Genomic DNA, 19129 nt, shown 5'->3' on the forward strand with positions numbered 1-19129 from the left:
CGTAGTATTCCCCTCCATTTGATGAGTACACTATATTTTCTAGTGTAAGTTACTTGTTTTTATAATCACATCTTTAACATAACTGCTCCCAGGCTCTGCGATGGCTCAGTAGTTAAGGACACCTTTCTGCTCTTCCAGAGGACCTGGGTTCAATTTTCAGTGTCCACATGGCAGCTCACAACCATCTGTAACTCTAGTTCCAGGGGATCCAAAATCCTCTTCAGACCTCTTCAGGAAACAGGTATGCACATAGCACACAGGCATATGTTCAACCAAAACATTGAAACACATAAAAGAAATGTTTAAAGAATGAATTTAAAAAAATAAAAAATAAACTCAACTACATATGAAGTCTTAGCAAACATGTCTGGACCTCTAGACACACAGACTCTGACATGCCAACGTCTGAGTTCTAGTTTTGATATGCACTGGGAATTTTTAAAAGTTTTCCATTAACTCTAATGTGTAGAGAAATGGAAAACCATCATAGACTCTATGACACTGAGGGTGAAGATATGAGATGAAGCACTCTTAGGGTCAGAAGTATATCAGTGCCCATTTGTTCCTGTTAGCATCATTATCTTAGGGCTTGAGAGGATGTTGCAGCTGACCCATGCACCTGTGACATACATATGGAATTATTCTTTGGCACATAAAATTAGAATGGGAGCTGGTTCATCAGGTTTTGTGCTGTAAGTTTTCTATGTTAAACCATATACGATACACTAAAGAAAATAAAAATATACTTGACCAATGGTTTTGAGCGAAATAATAACTGGATAATCAAGAAATATATCCACTAATGAGTAGCCTGAATTACTGAAACAGTTTGTTCAGTGCCTAGCATATGGTATGCATTTTATTATTTCTTTCAAAAAGAATTAATGTATTTGGAGTTACATAGTAAGTCTGCTACCTTTTCTTTATGGCTATATCTATGTCTTATGTTGAGATGAATGAATTATATTTCAGGGGAAATGATCTATTTGAACAGTTTAGATGGTGAAGAACATTTGCAGAACTTGCGAGATTTTTTTTTTCCACTCTGAAGTGGTCTTTGTCCTTGAACATAGGATACAAGTGACCCCTGCACTGTTAATTATTGGCAAATTGCCTAACTTCAACGTAAGGAAATAGAGTAATATGTTTGCTCACCGAAGGTTACTAGTTAACAGGCATCACTTAAACAGGGTATAAAAGAACTTCAGCAGGACTGCTCACAGCATCCCACTTCCAGCACTGCCTGCAGTGAAGGAACCAGCAGCCATGAAGTGGAGCATACCCGCTTCCCTCATCCTCCTGCTACTTTTTGCTGGAGCCAAAGCACTGCACAAAAATGAGTTTGGGATAGGTAAGATGCTTTCTGACTTGGGAGCTATTTTCCTATAAAAAATATTCTTAAAAATACCCACATTTGCCTCTCCAGGTATCTTGACTTAGGCATTCTATATACTATTGAAGACCAGGTATGGATCTAAGTGGTAGATAGATTTAGATGAAGGACAAATGTAATTTTATGTAAGAGGCTTATAAAATAACAGCAGTGTTCAACACAATCAATTTTGGATGTGTTCCATGCTCAATTTTTTTTTTTTTGATAGTAATTATTTAGTAGGGCCTCATGTCTAGTTCCTTCGGGTTGACAGAAATAACATTTTTACTCTCAATCTTTTTAAAAGTGCCAATTGTTCGACTCTCTGGAAAGCCTTAATGTGAACAGGACAACTGTAGCATAATTATGTCCAAAGCTACTAAATTAAGCCATTTTGAATATTATACTATGAGGGAGCCAAATGGTAAGGGAACCTGAAAGATGAGTATTAGTGCTAAGTCTGCAACTGATCATTCTGGTTAACTTTGTTCCTTAATTTTCCAGTTTCCCCAAGTGTAAAATTAAGATGTCTGGACAGGTGGTTCCCAACAACTTGGCAGTTCTAAACTTTATGGCTTGGGTTTAAATTCAACAACGATTGCTTTCCCCGTTGAAATCCTCGCTTGTCAAAGTCTGTTTTCCTTTTCAGCTTCCACTTTAGATTCCTCCCAGTGCGTGACAGAGAAGAATGTGCTTAGCATGTAAGTGTTGCTTCCATAAATGTGCTGCAGAAATGGCATGCAGAGATAACTCTAGGGAACCGAATGTGAGGTTTTAAATTACAGGAGCAAATTGGGCAGTTTTAAGGCTTTGCTTATGCTGAATATCACACTGATAAGCAAAATGTTTAAGTTCGGTCAGTGCTTTAGATCTTAGCCTTTACATTGACTGGAATTCCAGAAAGCAAGCCAAATCAGATTTTCAAAACTGAAGATTAATTTCTCTGCAGCTTTGTATGGGCTTAGCAACTTGTCTTGTCAGAACCAATAGGAAGATATTGCAACATCCTCTATTTTGTAAACTTTTTAATATCAAGTCATAGGAAGTAAAATATTTTTATTTTTGTTATTTGTGGAGAATATTTTATTCCTTTAAATATTGTCTCTGTTCTACTTCTTTGAAATTTATAGTAAGGAATTTAAACGTGTGTCACTGGTAATGTCTGCATGTAGAAAGCTGGACACGGATCACTTTGAGTCAATCTGACACTAGTGAAATCTAGGATTGGGGCTCAGTCAAGCAGGGAGCAAATATAACTGAAGGTCCAGTGAGCTTCATCTTTGCTTAAGTTAAGTAAGAAAAATAGTGTAAAGAATGTAGGCCTTCCCAGGTATAGATGCTCAGTGAGCAGTGATCCCAAAAGGAGGAAGTATATTTGGGGAAAATCTATTTATTTTGACTTTTAAGACTTGCACCTGTATTTATGGGTGAAAATGACAGAAAGAAGGCTAGCATTTCCCTCTGAGTGACTCGAACCCAGTTTCCCGTAGATCTTTAGCAAAGGGCTCCTTCTAAACAGATCAGAGCAGAAAGCCACCAGCAGACGAAGCTGTACTTGAAAGGCACGCATGACTGGGTCTCAGCCTCAAGCCTCTGCATGTGGTCTCCTTGCAGAGCTACCATCACCTTTACCCAGTTTGTTCCGGAAGCCACCGAGGAGGAAGTGAACAAAATGACTAGCGATGTGTTGGCAGCCATGAAGAAAAGCTCTGTCAACGGGTGTTTAGAAAACCAGGTGAGTTATTAGAGAGAAAGCCACGTTGACACTTAACCAAAATTTAGGCTGCAGAAGATGTCAGGAAGTTGTGGGTTTAGTTATCTGAAAACTGTTTTCTGGAAGTAGGGTTCGATAAGTTCTGGAATCCCGCCAAACAGCACTGTTGAAGCAGAGCAAGTGGCTGCTTAAAGGAGCTGAGATTAATACGAGACTCATAGCTAAGGTTCCAGAGTAACGTTATCTGAGTGACCACAAACACATTCTCTTCTTTGAGCTTCCATACCTGCAATTATGGAGTGACATTAGATCCACTCAGAGCTGTCACGGAGTTATGCTGATGGTGAATGGCAGTATATTGCCTCTTATGCAGACAGTGTGGCTGACGGCATTCTAGGGATTACTGCAAACACATTGATAATCAAAATGCTGCATGGAAGGTGATGCCCGCAGAAAATTTGTCCAGTCAACTAAGAAATTGGCTGCAGCATATCATCAGAATCCCTATCTTATTTATAAATGTTAATTTATTAAATTTTATTATAATATTTATATTTTATACATATGTTACAGGTTACATACTATGTTATATTATATATGGAGACATAGTACATATTATATTGTATATTATAGATTACATATTATATATGAACAATCCATATTTGTCATATAGTTATAATTTTATATAATGTTATATCACATTATACAATAATAATTTAATTAATTGACTGATTAATTAAATCTCTATGATGGAAAGTTGAGGACAATTTTCTTGTGGAGGAAACTTAGGAACAGGGAAATCACTCCTTTGGAGAGCTATAGTTTGGTAGACCTGAGGATTAAATGAAGTCTTCTGGCTCCAGAATTAGGTCCTTAGCAAGGTGCTCACACTGTTCAAAACAGCACGGTGGGTGTGAGGCCTGCAGCAGGTTATTCGAGTTGCTGGATATAGCACGCACCCAGACAGGAGCATCAGTGTCTGATATCCAAGTAAGTCAGAACTTGAGAAAAACAAGCACGTTTATGCACCCAGCTGCCCTGGTATAGAAGCTCAATACAAAATAGCTACGATTCTGTAGTTTACTTGTGTATGGAAATGAGCTTTATACTTGTTGGAAGGATTTAAGTATGGAATACATACACCAGAGCATGGGCCTTCCAACGGTGCATATGCCAAGGGCCCCACCCTAAAGAAAGCCACTCTTTACCTTCCATCAGCCAGCAACTGCTAGTCGCTCCTCGGCAAGGACCCGGGGTTTGTGAGCCCCTCTCCATCCACACAAGAGCTTTGACTAGCTTGATTTTATGAAGGTCTTGTGCCGACAACTACAGCCATTGATATTCCATGTGTACAATTGCCTTGTTATGTATGAAAAGCTTTTGCTTCAGTCTTCCTTGAGTCTCTGGCCCTTAAAATCTTTTCCCCCTTCTCCGATGGACCCTGATTCTTGAGGGGAGAGAGCCTCTCCTTTCTGTAGATGTCCCATTTGGGGCTGAGTGCATCACGGCTACTTATCCTCTGTATTTTGGCCAGTTGTGAATCTCTGTATTCATCACCATCCCCTGCAAATAGAGCCTCCTGGGATGAAGACTGCGGGCTGCACAAAGTTCTGCTGCTCTGTGTTTAGAAGGCAATCTGGTATTATGCCCATTCATTAAAACAAATAGAAATAGGTTCGCTCTTAGGGGCTATACCATACTCAGCCATAGGTTCTTGGCCCAGCTTGCAGTGCCAGGCCTGAGTGCCACCCTGTCAGAGAGTACTGTTTGTCATTCTCAGGAATCTATGTCACTGTTGTATAGATGGCTATACCTTAGCCAGGCTGACTGTAGCTCACAGGGTTTACAGCGGGGGTAACCCCATAGATGACATCACATGACTTTTCTCCCCCTAGCGGTTTGCACATGCCCTTCTGGAATTATGAAATCTTGCCAGAAAGAAGGCAACCTCAGAATCTTCCGGCTCTCGAATTCATGAGTTAATAAGAGTCTCCGGTTTGTATGTTAGTTTCAGTCACTCTTTGTTAGTCAGTTAAAAAGGCGTGGATAAATTATGCCCAAAGCACTTCTTATTGAGCCTTTCGTATTCAGTTAGTGTTCAGGGTAATGTTGCAAATGGGGTGGCTCGTCACTACAAATTCAAAAGATTTCTATAAAAAGGTTGACTGATTATGTAGCCAGAAGATGGCCTAGTCAGCCATCATTGGGAAGAGAGGCCCCTTGGTCTCGCAAACTTTACATGCCTCAGTACAGGGGAACACCAGGGCCAAGAAGTGGGAGTGGGTGAGTAGGGGAGTCGGGGGGAGGGTATGGGGGAACTTTTGGGATAGCATTTGAAGTGTAAATGAAGAAAATACCTAATTAAAAAAAAGGTAATAAAACAAACAAACAAACAAAAGGTTGACTGAAACAAACATGGCGGTGCCCCTCTATGGTGTCAGGGCTTGGGAGGCTGAGGTAAGAGGATCCGAGTTTGGGGCCAGTCTAGTTTCCATAGTTAGTTTCAGGTTAGCTGTGACTTCATCAGGAAGAGACACTATCTCATCCTCTTAGAGAATACCACAAACCAAAAATGAATATAGAGAAGGAGTCTTAAGTAAGACTGTCGAGATTTTTAAAGTATTAGCAATTGTAATAGTTAAATAAAGCTATTCCTAAGGTGGGTGACGTCCTTCAAAATACTGGTCCTGTCCAAATCTCAGTGAATTTAGGTGCTAAGGAAGAAAGCATTTTAAAATACTGTAGCTAAATCGGTAATTATGACTAATGAAGGGTGGTTCTATATTTGAAGTTCCTCTTATTTTTAACTAAAAATAGTATCCATTTTTTTTTACTATTGTCATGTTGTTAGAAGGCCAAAAGGAATGTGTATCTATAAAACAATGATTATATAAAAAGAGGAAAATTTCTGTTATCTTGGGGCCAAACTTTTCATGAAATAAAAGTGTGAAATTCACTTAACCTAAAACAGGATAGGAAAGATAAACCACTGCTAACCCCTTTCACTTTTAAAATAATTATATCTCTCACACAGAATGTGTGCTACCCAACAGATATAAGTTTAAAGCCCTTCACCCTAAAAGCTACCAAAGAAAGTCCTCACATCAGACCGAGAGGAAATATATTGAACGCGTATGGGGATCTGTCTTAATTTACTGGTCTCATTTTGGACATTAGAAAACTTTACACACTAGTTCCCGTGGAGTTAGATAGTCGCCTTTCATTAACAATAAAAGATTTTCTTTTCTCAGCTATCTGTGTTTCTGGATGAAATTTGCCATGAGACGGAACTCTCTAACAAGTATGGACTCTCAGGCTGCTGCAGCCAAAGTGGGGTGGAAAGACATCAGTGTCTGCTGGCACGCAAGAAGACTGCTCTGGCCTCTGTCCCACCTTTCAAGTTTCCAGAACCTGCTGAGAGTTGCAAAGCACATGAAGAAAACAGTGCAGGGTTCATGAGCAGGTAAGGACCATCCAGTGGGCAGCCAGTGTTTCTTGTAGTCCACATGTGTACTCCAAAGTGTGTACAAGTAGGAAATGTAGCCAGAGTATGTCTGCTGAGGTCTGTACAGGTTAGACACACACTGTGAGATGCAGAACAGACCACATGCAGACTCAGCCTCTGATCCATCAGCCTCCGGAAACATAGCTCTTTCTCACCTTTAATGTTTTGATTTTTGCTTTGCACAAAAGTGCATCAGGATTGCAAAAAATGACTTCTGAGAGCCAAGTGTTCATGTACACCCATAAAGCTGATAATTAAGACCATGTAGTCAGATTCTGGGATAAATGTGCTTGTCACAAATGCTCACAGGCTTTGATGTCACCCTCTATCCTTCCTTTCTCCTTTAAAATATTTCATTTTATTTTTAAAACAGGGTCTTAGGAAAACCAGGTTGACCTTGAACTAAGTGTGTATTAAGGGTGGGTTTGAGCATTTTATCCTTCTGTCTCTACCTTACAGGTGCCAAGAGGACAGGCATATACATACATGCATACATACAACATATATTTATATGTCTATCTGGCTATACTGATCGACATACTGAGAGACAGAGACAGAGAGGACACCCTAGGGTGATCATTCCACTCTTCACTGATAGAGATTCGAGCTGTCTTACTTAGAAGCTAGCCTGGCTGATTCCCCAGATATGTCTGAGCAGGCTTATTGAAAAGGACATCTCAGTAGCAATTATAGCATCATTGTTTGTTTTCATAAAAGACTCTGGATCAACATATTGGATCTCTACTTTTCTCCTGAGGCTGACGTGTAGGAACTTTTTGACGACTTTTGAAACAAGCCTGCACATTTCCCCATAACAGCACAGTAGAGAAAAAGTCCACTGGACCCTGTTGCCTTTGCAGTTGGTTACCCTGATCATTAAATAAATTCCAGAGCTCAGTTCAGGGAGGTGGCAGTTCCTTCACCTGTTACATGTTTGCAAATCTCCAAGCATTGTCCATTCCACAGCTTCATCTATGAAGTGTCAAGGAGGAACCCCTTCATGTATGCCCCAGCCATTCTGTCCTTGGCTGCTCAGTATGACAAGATCGTTCCGGCATGCTGCAAAGCTGACAACATGGAGGAGTGCTTCCAGACAAAGGTGGTATCTTTGTGAAGCTATCTGAAGCTAAATAGGGTTTAGCCATGGCTCGGAAAAGCAGAATTAAAGGCAGCAATGTGCCTCCTGTGGAGAATACCATCTTTTTTCTCATCCTAGATGAAAGTCCTTTTTACTTGATCTTTTCAATTATCTATGAAATTTCATTTTCTACTTATAGTTAGAAACAATACTCCATAATAGTAAGGTACAACTTTAGGCTGAAGTAAAAATGTATTTGGATCAGCATTTACTGTATCTTTAAAGAGAGCAGAGGTAACAGCAATGTATGTACTCAGAGGAGGAAATTTAGTAGCTGAGATAAGCAGGTTAGAGTGATAGGATTGCCTCTCTCTCCTTTAGAGCAGAAAACAATGTTGATACAGAGTAACCAGTCTTTGGGTAATTGACACGTGGAGAACATACTACAAGTTCAACCTGAGCCAAGGAAGCTGGAAATTGGTGGGGATGCTAATGTGTCCACAAAATGGAGCATATTCCATGCTTCTGGCTTTTGTTTGCTGATTTTATGTTGCCTTTTGAGGCAGGCTCTTGTTATATAGCCCCAACTGGGCCCAAACTCCTAAGAATCATGACTGTAGTGCAATTCTTTTTCTTTTACTTGTCTTTTCCTTTCTTTTTAACAGAGCAGGAGCCAACAGGCTTTACCCCACCTGGAGACTGGACAGGTGCAGCTGTCCATGTGATCCCAGTATCAAAATGATGATGTATTGGTTTAAAGACTTTTAAAGAGATCTCAGGCATGCATACATAAAAATTAATCTAAAAGTCATGAAAATAGAATAACATGCCTAAACGTCCTGAGTTCTAAGTTTAGTAGAAGCTATTTTATACTTTCCTGTGTCATCTGTACTGAGCATTTCTAGTTCTTAGATCTGAAGAGAGAATGAAGGGTTTTCTAAACACCTCACTTCTTCTGCATCTAGAGAGCATCGATTGCAAAGGAATTAAGAGAAGGAAGCATGTTAAATGAGCATGTATGTTCATTGTTAAGAAAATTTGGCTCCCGAAACCTCCAGGCTATGTAAGTATAAGCTTCTAAGGAGGCAATCTGATGTGCTCAATGTCATTGTCACTCCTCCAGAGTAAAGCCTCCTTTGGGAGGTAGACTCTGATTAGAATCATGAGATCTAAGGATCAGAACAGAACTAGCAGATCAGTTTGCCATCTGCTATTTATGAAAAGCCTCACTGGCATGGTATTCAAGGAAGAGTTTTTAAGTTTTTATTGTTTGTTCTAGACACTTCAGTTTCTGTCCACACTCAAGTTATACCACCCCATTAGACCATATTTCCCCAGCTCTTCTTCAAAGTAGATCAACCTTTATGGAGAGGCGCTTCCGACTTGTAGCGTAACAAGAAATCCTTCTTGTTAACCAGGCTTCCCAATCAACCCCATTTTGTCAATTGTTGTTTCTCGGTAAAATATTCCCTTGAGGCAACAATTTTAGAAGCCAGTGACAGGTGGACAGAGGTCCTTAGTGCCTTGAAGCCTAGGTATTGTGCACAGCCAAGATCCAATGCACATTTCTGCCCTGTAGTTTCTTCCAAAGACTGGCTTCACCTTTCTCCTAGAAGAGGTCAGACTTACTCTACAATTACCTCCCAATTCTACTAGAAACTTAGTCATCAATTCATATGGCACTTTAAAATTTTATCTTAATAGTAAAATAGAAATGAGAGGACACAATGACTGCAATGACATAATGTATCTATCAGCAAGAAAAGCCACACATGCCACAGTGATTCCCAAGCTATCAGTAGCAAAAACTCAATCCTTTATTCAAGGAAGCAGGGTCTTTGCACAGGCACCTCTTCCCATGAATTCTGGCAGCTTTATTTTATACTTCCTTCTGCTGTGGTCTGATGCCTTGAAGCAGAATCTGGTAGTTCAGGCTGGACTTGAGCTCCTGATTCTCCTGCCTCCACTTCTGGTTTGCTGGAATTGTAGCCGAGTGCTTCTGTGTCTGCAACAAAGATCCCAAATGCTCAGGGTCAGGGCTGAACAAGCAAGGGCAACATTTAGCTTGAGTTCCTAGAAAGTCTTCAGGAAGCTACAAATGACTTCCAAATTATTTGAGGACCCAGCCCCCCAATCTACAGAGCTTGTGCCTGGTGGAGCGGAAGCTGATGAGACCTAAGATGTGTTTCCTTTTCTTTTAAAAGAACACATCTCTGTTCTTTCCCGCTGGAGGTAACTCCCCAGATACTCTACAGACAATGTGATTTCATCCTGATAAACAAGATAATTTTTTTTAAATGATCCTCTTCCAGAACCATTATTAAGCTAAGTCAAAAGTTCCCTGAAGCAAATTTTACTGAGATTCGGAAGCTGGCCCTGGATGTGGCTCACATCCATAAGGAGTGCTGCGTAGGAAACTCGCTGGAGTGTCTGCATGATGGGGTAGGAGTCTCCCCCTCTCCCGTTTTGTCTCAATGAATGTTTCACTATGCCTGGCTTGGCTGGGGTGCAGTGAACTTACAGACTTTCGAAGAGTAAAATTTAAGCTACGTCATGATTGCTTTGGAGTCTCAGGCATTAGCAATATCTGATCACTTTCATGAGACTGCGAGACATTCAGTTCTTATTTGACTGAAAGACAGTGAATCTCTCCCATGAGCTAGCTAACTGCTGGTTTACAGTGAGTGCCACTTGTCAGGAAAACTTATAAACTGACATCAAAGAATGTATAGTTTAACTGGAGAGATAAAACAATTGGCCTTCTTGAAGTTATAGACTGTCTTTGGTTTACCATTGTCTCTACAGGGCAATATGTGGCACATTGAAGGGTTCTGACATAGTTTAATGACAGATGTATAAGTAAAAATAATCAAGAAACTGTTACAAGAGAGAAAATGTCCATTTATTGTAAGGCAGAGGAATGAATAAAGGGATCTAAAATAATTAAATCCCTTTATTTAGCAGATTATATAAGAACTGGTGATATAGATGACGTGGCTAATTTGGGTTAACTCTGAGCTTTCTAGATATTGAATGAGAGGTCTGTATATACCAAATTACTCCCCATTTCATCCCTGTGACACCAAGGACTGCTTTTTTTTTTTTTTTTTTTTTTTTTTTTTTTATCTCTGTTGTTAAAGGCTCAAATGATGTTGGAAAAAGGGACAAAAAAGACTCACTTCAACATACTCAGTGCCATTTGTTCTTTGTAGAGGTTGTCAGGGAAGTCAGCAAGTGACCGGGCTCCCAGGGGGCAGACTGGATCTTCCAGGACCGATGGCACCTCTGTCATGAGCAGTGGTGAATCCTGAAGCATGGACTTGATTACTTTTTCCCTCAGGCACATTAGGAATTCATCAGCCCCTTAGGAGTATTGGCAAAAACTATTTTGTTTTTCTTTGAGGTCAGCTTTCTTGGTTTGTAATTGACAATTTTATTGATTTTATTTTTCTAGTTAGAAAAAAATTAGCTTTTAACTTTCGGAGCTTGTCGCTATTTTTTCATTGAGAGTGGAAAAATAATTTCAGTGCTTTCCAGGAAGGCTTTAACAACTGAGTAATAGCTTTCAAGGGTCACTGTAAGAAAGCACATCCCTGAGCAGAGACAATGTGGTGTACAGGATTTTGCACAGCCAGTTCGTCTTCTAGAGTGCCCTCTGGCGGGCAGAGTGGGTCACTGCAGATCCTTCTGATCAAGATGAAAGGGAAAGCTAGCAAGGTTAGAATGAATGTCAGAGGTGAATATTGCACATTGGAACATTTCAATAACAGTAAAAAGCTGCTGTCTGGTTTAAACAACACACTTCCCTCTCATCTTGAAGATGTTTACTAAAATAGAAGGCAGGACTTAGATGAAAGCTGTGCGAAGAGGACTCGAACAAGTCGGAAAGCAATGAGGAAGAGCAAAGATGAGCAAAATAAAAAGGGAAAGATAGGTTAAAAAAAAAAAGAGGAGTGATGAGGAGAGATATCTCATTGATCCTGATCTTCCTTTTCATCTCGCCATTGATTTCTTCTCCCACTTCCTTTCCGGGCTCTAAGTTCCTACCTTAAAGGATAAACCTTTGAGATTTATATTACATATTATTATATTGTATTATATTATATTATTTATATTATATTATTTACTTTACCCATTGCAGGAAAATGTCATGACACATATATGTTCTCAACAAAATATTCTGTCAAGCAAAACAGCAGAGTGCTGCAAATTACCCACGATCCAACTCGGCTTCTGCATAATTCATGCAGAGAATGGCGTCAAACCTGAAGGCTTATCTCTAAATCCAAGCCAGTTTTTGGGAGACAGAAATTTTACTCAATTTTCTTCAGAGGAAAAAATCATGTTCATGGCAAGGTAACATGCCCTGTAAATGTATATTTGCAATGATAAAGACCATGATGTGACTGGGGTGGGGGCTAAAGTTATTTTAGCTCAACTGAGGCTGGCTGTCTAGATGCCGTGACACCCAGGAGATGTAAGCATAGAACTTGAAGCTAGGAATGAGATCTACTGTAACGTGATGAAGTTCCCACAATTACCACTATTAATTGGCTGGCTTATGAATCTATATTTTGTTTTATGCCATTCTGTTTCAATATCTCATATGAAAATCACCACGAACTTTCAAAGATAATTTGTATATTTTTGTAATAAGGAGGGCATAGGCTGCCAAGTTGGCTCAGTAAACACCACACAAACCTGACTACCTGAGTTCAACTCAAGGAAACTGATGTGGAGTGATGGAGCCAGTTTCTAAAAGTGGTCCTTGACAAAACGTGCATGCTGTGGCAAACATGCCCCCTCTAGAAGTAATAGATAAATAAAATTAAATTTAAAAATAAGAAGTGCTCAAGCTCATGAATATAATGACTTGTAATACACACTTCAGAAAAAATAAACATTCCCCTAAATATAACTCAATAGATAGTGCCAGATAACCGTTCTTTCACTGAAACAGACTGCTTGATAGAATTTTTAAGAAATGAAAACCTGGTTAGAGACATTTGTACAATGGTAGTTTTCCGTACTATAGTCAACAGGCATGTATTCATTCTGTTGGCCTTTAAGGGAAGCCGACAGTCAAGTTAATACCTTCCCCTTTCTTGGATGTCTCTATGCACTCTATTAGAAGACAGATTGGTGCAGCTCTTAGGACATCATGCCTAATAGTTTCCAAGGGCTTTGCCTAAGCTAAGCGTCTGATGCTAATGCAGCAATCAAAGTAATGGCTCAATTTTCTCACCAGTATTCCCAAAAGCTGTGGCTCTTTGGCTGCACTAAAATCAGGTATTACATGTCATTTGTACTGCTAAATAAAGTTCGGCAAACTAAAACAAAGATTAGATTTAGGGGGAACATCTTGGTGTTTTGTTGGTGGTAGAAATCACGACTGCCCACACCTACAAACTTAGAGCACAATTCATCTTAAAGAGTGATCTCCACACTTACATATGCATACACATATAAGAGAGCTAACAGTTGGCTTCATAGCAACAGGCCTTCAGTGGAGAGAATGTTTGCAGGAGACATTTTCTCAGCTGAGAACGGACTTCCACCAAGCCTGTAATCCCCTCTGTTACTCACACATCTGCTGCCCTACCCCTCAGTCAAAGGAGCTGTTCTTGACCACAAGCTGAATTAGTGTCCCTTCGTCTTTGGGTGTCGCCTCTTTTCCTGCCCTCATCTTTCTTATTTTTCTTCATTGATTTATCACTATCAAAGAGAGATGACCCATTTAAGCTTGTGTCTGCCTCCTTACGACACATACTTCAGGGAGGGGAGGTATTTTCTCTTACATGGCATTAGCTCTTCACTGTTTAAAGCATACCGTACACTCTGAAGGCATATTTGTTGGATAAATGAATGGAAATCTTGCCACTGAAAAGCCAAAGCGAGACACAAAACAAAGTGGTGTATTTGTATTGTTCTTCTTTAATTAAAAATAATTTCACATGCATGCATGCATACATAAGTTTATACCTAGGTTCTGTATATGAGAGAAAACATGCAGTTTGTCTGAGCCTGGCTTATTCACTTAATGACTTCCAGTTCCATGTATTTTCTGGCAAATGTCATGATTTCAGGAAAGGACATTTTACTGGGTGATTTGAGGGACTATATATAGCCTGCCTTAATAGTTTTGCTGTTCACAGAATTCAAATTATGTTTGTTTTTCTGCTTCACTTACTGTTTGATTTTTAATGTCTGTATGCTCTGACTGCTATATAGGAATGCTTAGGGAGTTAATAGTGTAATGTTATCTTAGTTCTAACAACATGATATTTTTTCCTACATATTTAAGCTTTCTTCATGGATATTCAAGAATTCACCCCAACCTTCCTGTCACAGTCATTCTAAGAGTTGCTAAAAGGTACCAGGAAATATTGGAGAAGTGTTTCCAGTCTGGAAATCTACCTGGATGTCAGGACAATCTGGTAGGTGGTACTAGAATTGGGGGATAATCTGTAAACTGCATTGATAGTAGTCTTTGAAACTACAGTTTGTAGGCTAGTGAGTGAGAAGGCTCAGTAGGTAAAGGTGCCTGTTGTGCGAGCCTGGGAACCTGAGCCGGATCCTTGGGTACCATGTAAAGGGAGAAGTAAAAGAAGTGCACTCCACAGAGCTGGAGTGGGACTCACACATGCCCTTTGGCAGTGCTCCCCACTGGATAATGAAAAAAAATTAAAAATATTAGTTAAGTAGTAATTAGCTAGTTATACTTAGCTAGTTATAATTATAAACTAGTAATCTCGAAATTAATGAGTTATCCTAACTTTCAGCCAATGGCTTATGTAAGAAAGAAAAATATTAGTTAAAAGCATTATGGTGAATAGAATAGAGATGCTATTCACCTTTGCCAGCTTCAGGAAGGCAAAATCTTCTGTCCAGTGGCTATATCCTCAAGAGTTCATTTGTTTTCATTCTTAAAAGTCATGCATTATCATCTTCAATATTTCATAAAGGCTTCTAAGATTGGTTTTATAATATAATAAGATACTGGCATATAGAAAATTGTGTGTCTGAGAGGAGAGAATAATGCATGTAATAATGTTGGTATTTTTAGGAAGAAGAATTGCAGGAACACATCGAGGAGAGCCAGGCGCTGGCCAAGCAAAGCTGTGCTCTCTACCAGACCTTAGGAGACTACAAATTACAAAATCTGTATGTTTTTTAAAATGTTTTCAGTAAATTAAAATTATTAATAGGTGAAGGAAGCATAAATTTAAAGTCTCAAGGCACCAGGCACTGCTACTCTTTCTTCTATTCCCAATTGGATCAAAGTCAGTATAAGTGTGACTACATGATTTCTCCCAGGTTATCCCCCATTAAATATTAACAAGAACAACCCATGAAGTCTGATTTTTTAAATTGACTTCGGGTTCCCCAAACCCTGTAGATTTTTCCAGAAGAGATATCCATTCTGCTCTTGGTTTGTCAAGGTTCCAACACCCATAGTTCACGGTTGAAATCAAGGAAGTGCTAAGGTTAGGAGGAAAGCAGTCTTCATCCCACGTAGTGACACATGAGAGAGATGGGGGTGGGGTATATGGAGTGATTGGCAGAATAAACACTTCTCATTGTGGGGCCACATGCCTCATGCCTTCTGACACCAGAAGTAGGTCCTAGAGAAGGAGGAAGGGGTGAACACTCATGATGACGAGGTAAAAATGTTTCTTCAAGGTTCCTTATTGGTTACACGAGGAAAGCCCCTCAGCTGACCTCAGCAGAGCTGATCGACCTCACCGGGAAGATGGTGAGCATTGCCTCCACGTGCTGCCAGCTCAGCGAGGAGAAATGGTCCGGCTGTGGCGAGGGAATGGTGAGTGGAGAGCTGTGTAGAGGTGGTGTTCCTTGGTTTCTTCAGTAAGTTCAGGTGGAGGGTGTGTGGGAGACTTATCTCTCAGTGGTTTGCCTTTGGCCAGGCGTCCTGTCCTTCTCGAATGGTTAGGGGCAAACAGAGGGATTATTCAACAATATAAAGGCAAACTTTATACATACAAAGGATAACACCCAATATATTATCCAACTTATTGCTTCTTATTCTCTAAATTCTCACTCTTATATTGGAAAGTAAAAGAAAAAAAAAAGAAAGAAAGAAAAATTCACTTCTAAGAGATCACAATTAGTCATCTTATTTTAGCCACACTAAAGAGTTCTGCATTTTGCAGACCAGTCTAATCATTATAGTGCTATTTGGGGTAGTTTGTTCCCAAGCGAAGCACAGGAGTAAGATCCATGCTCTGGATAGTCACCCCCTTAATCTTCATGTCACACTGAGAGGGCAGCTTCTGCCACTAAGCTTGAATTGTTTGCATTTGACATCTGAGAATTAAAAAAAGTACCAATTTGTAGAGTGACTTGTCTTAGATTAGGGAATCCAAGGATGCACCCAGGCATAGCTTGAGAGTTGTAAGCTCACAAGCACCCCAACAATCATTAAGATTTATAACTTGGTATTTATAACTTGGTTATCTTTGAAGTATGGGGGATTGGGAGGATCTATATGAAAAGGATCTATATGAAAGCTTTAAACACACACACATTTATTTTCTACTAGTTTTGTGTGTGTGTATAAGTGCATATACAGAAAAGTTGCAAAGGTAGATTTTCCCTATTCTAGCTTTCAGAAAGGAGTTCTCTGTATCAAAATGCAAATGCAGGGGCTGAAGGGATGGCTTAGGCAGTTAAAAGTGTGTCCTGCTCTTGTTGAGGACCCAAGTTTGGACCTTCACACCCACTGAAAATGTCTCTCAAACACCTATCACTCCAGTTCCATAGAGAGGTGATGTCTCTGACTTCCACAGGCACCCAACACTCACCTGTGCATACCAGCCCCTAGTTATACATAATTTAAAATAACATAGATATTTAAACAAAAGCAAAACTCAATCAGATACACACAGAAAACAAGCTCAAAAAATTGATTTCTACTCTAAAGATAGAAATGGTTTTTCCCTTTTGAAAGTCTGTCTACAATCAGAAGCATATTTCAAATAGCTAACGGTCTTTTCACAACACCACATCTGCCAACATCTATCACTACATACTAAGTTTTATCCCAAGCAAATGTGTAAACAGTGCAGTCCTTAACATATCGTTACTAAGGCGACAATACAGCATAGAAAAGTTTCCCGTAGCATTAGTGATAAGCTCCTAGACTTTGGGAGCCACCGCATGAGATTTCTGGAAATGTGAGCCAACCTCGGTAGCTAATTTTGTCTGCCTGCTTCCTTCTTTTTCATTCTTTTTAACCAGGCCGACATTTTCATTGGACATTTGTGTATAAGGAATGAAGCAAGCCCTGTGAACTCTGGTATCAACCACTGCTGCAACTCTTCGTATTCCAACAGGAGGCTCTGCATCACCAGTTTTCTGAGGGATGAAACCTATGCCCCTCCCCCATTCTCTGAGGATAAATTCATCTTCCACAAGGATCTGTGCCAAGCTCAGGGCAAAGCCCTACAGACCATGAAACAAGAGTAAGATGTTGTTATTTTCTAGCATAGAGAAGCCCAACATCCAGGGAGGAGCTGAGACTCCTGCCTTACATGTTGAGAACTTCTGGGTTCACTAGAACATTGCTGCCCTTGAAACACTCAACACTATCTTTAAAATTAGTTCTGTTTCAGTTTTTACACAGCCTTATGTGGGAAGTTAGTTTGAAAAAAATCCACTGAGGCAGACAATTTTCTGGTTATGAAAAATTCTCTCTGTCATAACAATTGCAATATATTTGTGAGTAGGAGGAAAATGGACGATATATTTAGAAAAATTAGAAAAGATCTTTGTAGTGAGTCAGGATATTTCTAATGATAGGAAATGAGTGATTGCATCTATAAGCAGTATAATTATACCTGACTCAACCATGTTGTTGTTGTTTTTTAAAAAAGGAAATAAACACACATTCTCGAGGGGAGACATTCTGTAATGGTAATGGGGTGAAGCCAGGGGAACAACTATTCTTAAATATCCATGTATTTTAATTTAAATGAAATGCTCACTGGCTTTGTACATGAGCTTCCTGCATTGGGAGATCCATTCTCCCAGTTTTCTTCACCCCAGGCAGAGGCGAGTTTCAAGAGATAATAAGAATGGTACTTCCTTTCCCAAGCTTGCTTATGGCCTTGCCAACTTTAAATTCAACACAGGATCACCGATCACTGCTAAGAGAGTATTACAGGCAGCCAGTGCTCCTCGGGTTAAGCTATGATGCTGGCGGGTGTCAGCATCTTGACATCTGGGCTTGTGGGTATGCCTAACTGCACTGCAGAGGAGCCAAGAGGCAAGGATAATGTAGGTAATCAAGACAGAGAGCACAGTTCCCTCTCCATAAAGGCACACAGAGTCCTGACATAGTGATTCCTCTGTAAACTGCACCAGGGCAGGCAAGCGGGTGGTGTGCTTCAGGCTGAGAAGTGTAAGGGCTAACCTTGGCAAGGAGAGGAAGGAGAGGCGGCTGAGGATGGCTGCTAGGGTTCTGAAAACGCTCTACTAAACGTTCTGGGAAGGTGCGGCTTTGCATGGCAGACTCTCCTGTATTTTCTTTTGTTCTAAACCACAGGCTTCTCATTAACCTGGTGAAGCAAAAGCCTGAACTGACAGAGGAGCAGCTAGCGACCTGCACTGCAGATTTCTCGGGTCTTTTGGAGAAGTGCTGCAAAGCCCAGGACCAGGAAGTCTGTTTTGCAGAAGAGGTACATATGAACATCTCATTCCCCAAAGTCTCGGTGTGGTGCATCCTGCAGTAAAGAACAGAAATATTATCCTACACAGCCGTAACTTAAAATAATGACCAATTTAAATTTTTTTTAAAAAATCTTATGGGGCTTAAAAACTAATATTTTTCTAAGTACTAGAGAGAATTAAAAATTTATTCTATATTAAGAGAACCAGTAATTTTTATTTATTTCCTAATAGGATAATTAAATATATAAGTAATTGATGGTAACATAGACTGTTTCTGAGATAAAGTAAATTGATTTTCATGAAATGGATCAAAGGAATTCACTAGTTAGCATATTGATTAAGTGATCAAGACATTTGAAGAATATTTGTAGGAAATACTCCTGACCTCACTTAAGAGCGAGCACACCTCTGCACACTGACAGTGGGGATAAGGAAATGTCTGAGTTGCTGTCTGACTGGCACAGTCCTCTGTCTCTTTATCTCAGCATCTGTATATGTTCTTCACTTCCAGGGTCCAAAGTTGATTTCCAAAACTCGTGATGCTTTGGGCGTTTAAACATCTCCAGGTAAGAAAAAAATGCAGCCCAGGCTCAAATGTTGATTCTCTCTATCAATCAATGTAGTGATGATTCTAAGAAGTATCCTCAATAGTCTTTAAAATGAATTTAATGCAATAAAGAAGAAGGTCACTAAAACTTTTGGGGAGATTTAAAAAGCTTCAGAAAATGCCATCAGAAGGCTTTCTACTTAATTAGTAATATAAACTATTTC

The 19129-nt window shown here is 39.8% G+C and overlaps 1 protein-coding gene across 1 annotated transcript; it reads left to right on the forward strand.

Moving 5' to 3' along the window:
• The first annotated feature begins 1254 nt into the window (after window positions 1-1254).
• Window positions 1255-18924, forward strand: Afp (alpha fetoprotein). Its single transcript, XM_021162958.2, has 14 exons — window positions 1255-1351; window positions 2022-2073; window positions 2987-3107; window positions 6338-6549; window positions 7558-7690; window positions 8635-8732; window positions 9982-10111; window positions 11811-12025; window positions 13974-14106; window positions 14736-14833; window positions 15353-15491; window positions 16928-17151; window positions 18234-18366; window positions 18870-18924. The coding sequence occupies exons 1-14, from the start codon at window positions 1267-1269 to the stop codon at window positions 18912-18914; spliced, it is 1818 nt and encodes a 605-aa protein (XP_021018617.1). The 5' UTR covers window positions 1255-1266; the 3' UTR covers window positions 18915-18924.
• The last annotated feature ends 205 nt before the right edge of the window (window positions 18925-19129 follow it).

This window comes from Mus caroli, unplaced genomic scaffold, assembly GCF_978045245.1.
Source record: "Mus caroli unplaced genomic scaffold, Mus_caroli_1 scaffold_4, whole genome shotgun sequence".
Classification (NCBI taxonomy): Eukaryota; Metazoa; Chordata; class Mammalia; order Rodentia; family Muridae; genus Mus; species Mus caroli.

Excerpts from the sequence above, each read along its gene's own strand:
- Afp (XM_021162958.2), top strand. The coding sequence starts at position 1,267 with ATGAAGTGGAGCATACCCGCTTCCCTCATCCTCCTGCTACTTTTTGCT. Across the intron at positions 3,108-6,337 it reads ACGGGTGTTTAGAAAACCAG|CTATCTGTGTTTCTGGATGA; the intron begins GTGAGTTATTAG and ends TTCTTTTCTCAG. Across the intron at positions 10,112-11,810 it reads TGGAGTGTCTGCATGATGGG|GAAAATGTCATGACACATAT; the intron begins GTAGGAGTCTCC and ends TACCCATTGCAG.